This window comes from Phyllostomus discolor, chromosome 5 (assembly GCF_004126475.2).
Source record: "Phyllostomus discolor isolate MPI-MPIP mPhyDis1 chromosome 5, mPhyDis1.pri.v3, whole genome shotgun sequence".
Taxonomy (NCBI): domain Eukaryota; kingdom Metazoa; phylum Chordata; class Mammalia; order Chiroptera; family Phyllostomidae; genus Phyllostomus; species Phyllostomus discolor.
This window is the reverse complement of record NC_040907.2, coordinates 11,845,592-11,855,468: the sequence shown is the minus strand read 5'-3', so window position 1 is coordinate 11,855,468 and position 9,877 is coordinate 11,845,592. Positions and strand designations below refer to the sequence as shown.

Below are 9,877 nucleotides of genomic sequence, written 5' to 3'. Positions count from 1 at the left end.
ACAGAGCAAGATAGAGCCCTTTGTTGATTGGCAAGCCCAAGACAGGAGGTGACCTGGGAGTCTGGGGTCCCAGTGGGTATTGGCGGCACTGAGATAAAGGGCCTCAGGAGCTGAGAGCCAGGACTCAAGGCAGACCTGGCCGTGAGGCGGGTGTGCCGTGCGTAGGGAAGACTGGGTGCTCAGGTCTCCCTCGCGGTCCCTGAGGGCGCATGCTCACGTTCACACCCCACCGGCAAAGGAGGGATCTCACTCCCTTGGTGTGATGCAGTGGTTAGAGTGCTGGTTCCGGAGCCAGACACCCTAGGGCGGTGTCCAGGCTACCACACGCACTCCACATTTGACGCCACCTAAACTTCCCATGACCTAGTTTTCTCATTGCAGAGCAGAAATGGTATCCGTCTCCCAGGTGTGTTGGGGACACTAAATGACTAATCCATGACAGCATTCCACAAATGCTAACTCTGTGAGAGGCAGGTGGGCAAGGCGTAACTAAAGCCTGACGACCTCTGGACTTCTCAGTCACGTGAGCGAGGAACCGCCCCCCCCCCCACCTTTACTTGCGAGCTGTGCAAGCTTGAGTGGAGTTGCCTGACTTTGAATGACCCAGAGATTCCTGGCGCAGACCCTCTTCTGACCTGCATTCGGCCGATGAGGACACCAAGAATCAGAGACATTAAGTTGGTTGCTCAAGGACACACAGCTAAGATTGGAACACAGATCTGTTGGATCCGCCAGTTTGCTCAGGCACAGCCCTCCTGCCCAAGTACCCAGGACCTCCGTGTTTTCTGGTCCCGTGTCCCCCTCCCAGGGGGCTCTGCAAAGGCCGGGACTGGGCATTGCGAGAGAAAATCGGAGCTGGTTTGATAGCCACTCGGCCTTGGGCTAACCACCCGGCGGAGTAGTTTCATGGGTCACAGGCCGTGCTTGGGAGGATTAATTTCACATGGTCCAGTGGTCCAGACCCCACGTCCGTGCTTCCTGGAGTGTGGTGCGCAGTGGACAGTGGAGAAGTGTTCTGAGACAGGCACATGTCGTCTCCGAGCCACTAGTACCCAGGACAGCCTGAGTCGGAGGAGGCAGGAGTCCACGGGTTTCATCTCGGCAGAGGGATGCCAGGCCAGATGCCCACGCCCCGCAGCCCCACCCCTGCCTTCTCTCCTATATTTACCAATTCTTTCTCTACCATTTTTCCTTCATTTTATGTCTTCTTTTTTTTTCTACATCCCCTCTTTCCACAACCGTTTTAGAATAATTTACAGGAAATATATACAAAAACTAGGTAAGCCACACACTAGAATAAGAAGTATAGACTAACAGGATGGGGATGTACGATAGCACCACAACGCAAATGTGATATTTCACAGCTGCTAGCATTGAGCTTCCTGGTGGCCAAAGCAAAAATGGGAGAGTCAATTATGTAGTGTCATAAGCGTCTTTCTCAGAGTACCCTTTGAAGAAAGCCAACAAAGTAAACTCAAAATACCATCCTTGAGAACCCCCAGGAAGCAGAGTCAAATGCAAGTTTTTAATGGTTTAGCCTGATTCGACAGCATTTCCCAAACTCTCAAAACCCCGGAGTCACACACAGCATTAATAACTATTCCAAAAGAAACAAAGCATTTCACAGGGAAATAAGTTTGAGATAAAATCAGAATTAACAAAATCAAGCTGATTTTTTAATTTCAAAATGTCCAAGAGCTTTTAATACTCGAACATCTACGTGACTCCCCAATTTGATGGAACTCTGCTCTCCATCCACCCCATTTTTTCAGGAGTGTCTATTAGAAGCTCACAAGGGCTAGAGACCACGTTTCAGATGCGTGAGCCACAGTTTGATAAATGCTGATGTAGAATAGGGATGTTCAACCACTTTCATCTCATGGCACACATAAACTAATTACTAAAATTCTTCTGTAGTACACCAAAAAATATTATATTGTTTGCCAGTATGACCAAAAAAATAGGTGTAATTTTAATTCATTCACCCTGGACAGCTATTGTTGTGTTGGCTGTTGTCATTTTTCATTCAACAATCTAAGGGAAAAAGAGGCAGTGCCCCTGACTGAATCGTCAGGCATTGCATGTTTTAAAATTTCTTGTTGCACATTGGTTGAAAATCGCTGACCTAGAGGAACAGCTAAGCCGAACTCCTCCAAATAAAAGCTCCCTCAATCAGGAGTTTGCTAGAGCTGGCCACCCGATGGTTTAAGGCAATGATTCTGACATGGCCCAGACTTCCGGTCTTCTGATGCTCTCACGATGAAATAAAAACACCTCTTCCTCAAACTCCTCTTCTCCGGGACTCACGCTTAATTACTGAGTCCCCACAACGAGAGGGCGTGGGAAAGACGTTACAGGGGATGAACCTCTGATGACCCCCTCACAACCTGTGAGATGCTCCCTGTCCACCAGGTAGGGGCCAGGTGTGCTCCCCTAGGGGCCTGGGTCAGGTGCAAAGCTGGGGTTCCCTTTGTGCACGGGCTTGGCTGCATGGAGTTGAGGAGTCTCAAAAACATGTTAGATGTGTCATACAAGATAGTCAGAAGTAGGTCGGGGATGAGTTTCAAGGTGAAGTCTGAGCTAGAGCTGGCCAAAGATATGGGGGCCGGAAGGGATAGGAAAGTTGGTTTACAGGTAGCAGTGAGGAATGGGTGTGGCGACACCCTAGAATCATTCTGAATTCAAAAAAAAATGTGGGCTGTGGGCGTTCTTGGCTGGTTTCCCTAACCTCGGGAGGAGAGGTACTTTGATCATTGTGAGTCGGGCGAAAATGGTTTCATCCATTGTTCCCTGACAATAGTTTCCAAAGGCCATGCCTCACATCAGGTTCATAAACAACTCAGCCGAGATTCAGAGTTGGGAGACCGGAACCACCAGAGGCTCTGAGCCACAAAGGCAGGTAGAGAAGATCACACACAGATCGCAACTTTGAAAGGGCGAGATATGAACAGCGCATGTCCAAGGGGGCTGGTCCTAGGGCTAATAATAACAATGGAAAATGGAAAAACACCTCAACATTCCCCTTGTAGGAACTGATTAGCTAAAATGTGGCACTTTCATATGTCAGGACAACCTTCACAAATGATTTGAACTAGATGTATTAATATGCAAAAAGGATGTAGGATAACTTAGTAAGTAAAAATACACATTACCAAAATATAAAGAGCAGGGTCGGATTTTAATGGAAGAAAACATTTCTTGCGAGGGTACGCAAAGAAGGGCGTCTGAAGGGACGTGCCAAAGCTAGGCCTGGTTCTCTGCGAGCAATGAGGCTACCAGGCACCAATGTCTTTTTCTGCATCATTATCGGTAATTCTTTTTCTTCTTTTTTAACAGTAAACATGGATTTTTTAACATAATTATTCTTAAAAAGCAGAAAAAGGAAACAGTGCCGTTTCCCATTTCCTGCAGTGAGTGCATGAGCCACTTTCTTATCTCATCCCCATCGTCCTTGAACTTGGGTTGTGCTGCTGTTGTCATTTTGGTCCCAAATCTCCTTCCTCTGCCCACCAATCAATCCACCCTCAGACACACAGGTGCTTTGATGGGGTGCAGGTGCAGCCAGCTGGGGTCTGAGGAGCACAGAGGTGGAAATTCTGGAGTACGAGGTGAGCAGGACACCAGCCAGCCCCCAGGGAAAGAGGGGATCGGAGGGAGATGGGCATTCAGCCAGGACGGGCCTCTCCCAAGCCACTGGAGTGCGGTGTGAGGGTGGGCTGGCCCCGAGCGGAGAGAGGCCAGGCATGGACCCAACGGCTTGACCTTATGGCATCGCTGCACCCTCATTCCTTCCCCAGTGAACTCGATGCAGGACCTAATCTCAGATCAAAAGCGTCTTTGTAGGACTCGGATCTGTGGCTGCCGGCCCAGGCTGGGGTCCATCTCCAGAGAACTGGCTCCAGTTTCCCCACCTGCAGCTGGGTGTGAAATTCTAACCCCTCTGGAGGCTGTGCCTCTCACACTGCATACAACCCCCCGGGGTGTCTGACCTCTCGGGATCAAAGAAACTGCATTTCAAAGGAAAAGAATGTTACTGGGGATTAATGAGTTTGTATTTGTACAGAGATTAAAAACAAACATGTTTTATTCGGACATTTGGAAGGACTCTAAGTTTTTGAATTCTAATGTTACAGCAAGCACACATAGAACCCAGACCAGAATGAGGCATCTAAGCGAATGCAACATTTTAAGGCCCCAGAGACATTTTGCACTCACCCGGGGGTGGACCTGCTTCAGACGGTGCCCCAGGCCCACATTCGCTGCTCTTTAAGCCGCGCTGGATGAACAATCACACAAGTGTCTTATCTCCCCGTTCCTAGAAGGGATGGATTACATCAAGGTCACTTACAAAGCAAGGTGCATAAATTACCGAGAGCCTCGCCTGAGCAGGTTTGGATGAGGTGGGGAGTTAAGTCATCTCCCACGATTTCCTATAGTGTTAGGTTTCTATTTGATCAAATGGTAAAACTGAGCCTCAGTGAAATGGAAATGACTCACCTCAGGTCACCCAGCCGGCAAAGCGACAGGAGCCAGATGGCCACCTGCAAGGCCAGTGGAGATCATAGCTCAGCCAAGGCACCTTTAAGACACAAAGTGGTTCCCTCACCAAGGTGGTAGGATGGCGGCCGCGTGAAGGACCACGCTGTTAAAAGCCTTCGTTTCTCAGGGAATGGAACTTTCTCGTAGAAACGATCCCATTCTACTGGACGTATTTCTGTAATATTTGGGTGGTTCTAATCAATATATTTTCTTAATTGTGTTTTCCCAAAGTTTCCAATGGTTATTCTTTAGACACGAAGCCCAAAGAACAGCCCTTGGTCCGACTTCGACCTCACCCACCTACCTGCCTGATTAGCGGGCTTCCAATAAAGCTGGCTACTGGAAGAGGGGACACTCACTGGCCTAGCTGTCAACCCAGCATTGTCCACCTGAATTTCTACTTCTCAGTATAAGTGAGCGCAGCTCAACAAATTGTTTCTCCTCCTCTCCCCAATCCTTCCTAGGACTAAGCAAACAGAAAGGAGCATTATATAGTGCAAGTCAAAGCAGAGAAAAGAAGCAGAGTCTCTTGTAGCATAGGGACACACAGGCGTTGGTTCACTCTTAACCATGCACGGGCTGGCTGGTCGGTGCTTGCCCCCGTGGCAGACAGCTAGTTAGGGCTTCTTCATTTATTGCTGTGTTACTGTTTCCTTTGCAAGGGACAGAAATCCAACTTCCACCAGCTTAAGAATCAAAATTCGGGTGCATTTTTAGATGAATAGAACTTAGAAAGCCATAGATAGAGGTCTGGCTTCAGGCATGGCTGGATCTAGGCATTCAAACAATGCCATTAGGCCTTTTCTGGCCGTTCTCATTGTTTTTGTATGTGTGTATGTGTGCTGACCTTATTCTTCGGCAGTGTCTTTGCATGCAATGGTCCTGACAGCACCAGAGTTCTGTCCTCTAGTTTGGAAATCAAGCAGAGATATTTCTCAGTAGTTCCAACGTAAGTCCGAGAATTGGCTTGGCTTAGATCACGTGTTTATGTCTGAACCAATAGCTGCAGCCAGAGGGTGGAATATGCTGATTGGTCTGCCCTGACTCACATCACTGCCCCCCTCCGCACCGCAGAGCTGGGGACCACACAGAATGACAGAGGGGAGCAGTGGTTGCCCAGAGGGAACACACAGGCCACTGTAGAAGGAAACATGGACGCTTGGCATGGGGACAAAACAGAGGCCCAGTGCTCGATCTGAGGTCCCCTTCGGCCTGATCTTGGGGGAAACAGAACGGAAAGAAATTGACTGAGTGTTAAACTGAAAGCAAAGGAGAAGAGATGCCACGGTGAGGGTGCAGTAGGGGGTTAGATTTCAGAGACTGAGGGCCTAGGAGAGGGTCCAGCGAGAGGGCACTGCCTACCCCTGGGCTGGGGGAAGAGCTGGGTCAGCAGAGCTGGACTCTATGGATCTCAGCGCGTGGCCTGGGCAGCACAGGATCGCTCAGCGTGTCCTGGATTTAGCGTGGCCTGAGTGAGGCAGTTGTTTAAGGGAGTGGATTTCGCCACCCCACCCACCTCTGATGTTTAGGGCAAGGTAACAGGAAGAAGAGACAGGGAGAGAAAGAGAGAACATCAATTTCTTATTCCCCTCATCTATACATTCATGGGTTGATTCTTGTATGGGCCCAACCGGGTTCAAGGCCCACAACCTCGGGGCATCAGGACGATGCTTTATCGCCCAGGACGGGGGCTGTGTTTTTTTTCCTGCCGCACTGCTCGTGCCCGTCAGTCCCATGTTAGTCCTGTTAGCTCGAGTCACCTTCCTGGCAACCGATTGCCTCCACACAAACTGATGAGATTAAATTCCTGGACCCATGCGGCTGGGAATCCGACCTTGGACGCCGGTAGATTCCTGCCCCATGGAAGGCCCTTGGCCGGCAGCCAGCAGGCCTGCCTGACCCCAGCCTGCGTTTTGCCTCCAGGCCCCCAGTGCCTCCTCATAGCACTGCGCCAGGGTTCCAGGGGACCGCAGATAGAGCCCCCGGCACAGGGCTCCCTCAGCGGAAGCCCAGTAAGTGGCAGCTGTCCTCATTGATTACGCAATGTGCCTAGCACAGGACTAAGGGTAGCTATTATTACGTATGTGAAGGGCACAGCAGGTACCGATGAGAAGCTCGGGAATCGGCAACTGCACATAGGCTGTTCGGCTGGGCTTCCCCAGCCCTGCTACTCAGAATACTTTCCCATCTCTCTTTTTCACGGGCCACCTGCTTACAAATGGGTTCAAAGCACAAACGTTTCTCCCACTGATCCTGACATCTGAAAGGTTTCGTCTAAGACCGACTTTGGTTGTGTTTCTCAAAGCGGGGTCCCCTGGTCCACCTGCATTAGCATGACAATGTTTGCTCACTGTGCAGGTTCTCAGACCCTGTCCAGCCTGCTGGGTTGGCGTCTGGGTCCGGGGGCTGGAGATCTGCACATTCAAAGGCCCCAGCAGCGGGCTGGTGGTGGCGGCGGAATTGCTCATGCATCCCAAACTCACGAGTCACGTCTTCTGTCCGAAGGCACCACTGAGGCACCTGGCCCCAGAAGGAAAGTTCTGATTCACCCCCTGGCCCTGCCCACTTTGGCCGTTCTATCAGGTAATTCAAAGTCTCCCGGCCTGCTGGTTACTGATTAACTCCAGGAAAGAAATAATAATGACCGAAGAGAGAACACGAGCCCAGAGACAAGCTGAGCCTCCCTGGGAGAGTGGTGCCAGACAGCTGCTGTCACCAGGCACCTAACAAGAAGGAAAAAGGCTTCATACGCCCCACCTCACCAAGGTCAGACTACATCTGTATCCCAGCAGCACCTTGTCCATGCCCCTGGGGCCCTAAGCTGCCAGTCCCGCCGGCTCCCATGTCCAGAATGGCCTGCGCTGAGGTCCCACAGCAGCCAGCCCCACATCAGCCCCAGCCCATCTCCGCGGGAGCCACCACCACCAACACCAAGGGCCCTGCTGAGAGTCACTGCGGCTTCTCGGAGCACGACCTGGAGTGCCTGGTGTGCCGGGAGCCCTACAGCTCTGCCCGACCGCCCAAGCTGCTGGGCTGCCAGCACTCCTTCTGCGCCGTCTGCCTGAAGCTCCTGCTGTGCGTGCAGGACAACACCTGGTTCATCCACTGCCCGGTATGCCGCAAGGCCACCGCCGTCCCCGGGGGCCTCATCTGCAGCCTGCGTGACCAGGAGGCCGTGGTGGGGCAGCTAGCCCAGCCGTGCCCAGAGATGCGGCTCTGTCCTCAGGAGCTGGCGAATCCTGTCACCTTGACGGCAGGGATCCCCAGCTTGGCAGGAGAGGATGGGCAGGACGTGGCGAGTGTCAACCGCATGGCAGCGCGGCGCCTGGTGGCACACGTGCTCCTACTGGCCTTGCTCATCGTCCTCATCCTGCCCTTCATCTACCCCGGCGTCACGCAGTGGGCGCTCACCTTCATCGTCTCCCTGGCCCTGCTGATGTCCACCCTCTTCTGCTGTCACCCCAGCAGCCAGGGCAGCTGCCGGCCCTCCCCCAGGACTCTCTTCAGCAGCGAGCAGAAGCACAGCGAGATTTCTTCCATTGCCTGACCACGCGCCCACGGCACCTTCTGCCTCTGCGTCCCACAGTGGACAGGGTAAGGGGCTGTGAAGTAAGACTGGCTCCCGCAGGAGGAGAAGTGCCAGTCAGACCTGCAAGCTAAAGCCAGAATGGCTGTCTTGGGTCTAGAACTGCGTGCTCGGGCGATAGACTCATGCCTGCCCCAGGGACGGCACAGCGGCACCGTTTGGGGTGGCGAGGAGGCACAGCGGACTTGCATACTGCCAGGGAGGACCCCCTGTTCCTCTCCTCCCGAAGCTCCGGGTTGTCCGTTCGATGCCTTGATGAAAGTGTTTCAATAGTAATGTTACTGAAAAGTAAATAGAGCCGGAAACTCCTCTTTGTGTATTTCCAATTTATGTAGCCGGTTTTATTGTATTGCTTGGTTTGGGATTGGGTTTTTGTGTTTGGCAGAGTTTGTTCATATTTCTGGCTGCTACATGTTTTCCCTCCTGAGAAGGCAGAGCCCCTGGGAAGCCCTCCCGTGCTCCGCAACCTTCCCCCCCACCCCCCGCCAATGCTGCCCATCTCGTGCCCACCCCACCTTGCCAACGGTCCTGGCCATTTGTTTCCTCCCCTGAGTTGTCCCACCCTCCTTTTCCCTAAGAATGGAGAGAGAGGGAGAACCTGTGTGAGGAAGAGGTGCTTCTGATGGCGCTGGGTAAGTCCCACGTTTAGTTGACAGAGCTGGGGAGGGTGGCAGGGATGCAGGTGAGTCTTGGACTATCCCCCACCATCCCCACCAGGATTTCCCGGCTCCGTGTCATCCGGCGCTGACTTAACAGAGAATCTCGGAGTCACGAGGGCTTCCCCCAGCGTGGCCCAGCTGCCCACCTGGTGCACAGTCCCACACCCCAGAGCCAAATCTTTTGGGTGCTTCTTTATTATTGCATCTCGAGTCTCCTTTGAGCTTTTGTCATAAAGATAAGAAGCCTCGTAAATGCAACAGTCGTCTCCAATAACCCCACATTTCCCGCCTCACCCTGAGAGTCACGGTCATCAGAGAGGCTTTCGTGTCTTTTCTCGGTCATTTCTGCTCTGTAACCTAGAGGAGGCTCCTGCTGGAGGGAATGACTGTCCATGCTCATCCAGGTCACGCCTCAGCCAGGGGGGCCCGTGGGGTGCAGGGCAGTGGAGGGTGAAAGCAGACGTTATTTCCTTCCAAAGGCCCCGTAATTGGAACCTCAGAGGGACTCTCCCAGCACAATCCACTGCCCTGCCTCCCCCTCCTCCTCCTGGAGACTCGTTATGGTGACGGTACCTTTGTCGGGGACAGAGGCAAGAGCTCTGCCGCTGGAGCACGGGTCGGCCCTGCGTTCCGAACAAGATCTCGCCTCTCAGAGCCTCATTTTCCCCCGAAATGAGCTGGTAGAACTGGACTATTCCTAACACCCCTGCAGCCCAGAGCTGAGGGCACACTGGGACCCCGGACAATGGACATGCACACGTGCACGGGTCACATTCCCTGTGGCCTCTCACAAAGAAAAGTCAAAATGTTAAGAATGGATGATGCACTGAGCTGTCCTTGACATCCGGAGGCCTTCCTCTTTCTCTTAGGAGGCCTCCCAGGGTAGCTCTGCGACCCCACGCTGTGGGCCTCGCTGACTGCCGGTGCCGAGAGAGAGCGTGAGCGTGTACGTGAGTGTGCGTCGCGCACGCTGTCAAGCCAAGGCCAAGTGGGCCTGAAGAACGCCTTGTCCCCCAGGACGAGCGAATAGCAAGAATGGCTTGGCGTTTCCTGGCCTGGCCTTGGGCATGCGGTTCTGGGGTGGGAGCCAATA

General features: G+C 52.7%; 1 protein-coding gene across 1 annotated transcript; it reads left to right on the top strand.

The window, feature by feature from the left end:
• The first annotated feature begins 7,188 nt into the window (after nt 1-7,188).
• On the top strand, nt 7,189-9,227 carry RNF186 (ring finger protein 186). Its single transcript, XM_028511261.2, has one exon. It carries the CDS (start codon nt 7,382-7,384, stop codon nt 8,084-8,086), a length of 705 nt encoding a protein of 234 aa, XP_028367062.1. The 5' UTR covers nt 7,189-7,381; the 3' UTR covers nt 8,087-9,227.
• The last annotated feature ends 650 nt before the right edge of the window (nt 9,228-9,877 follow it).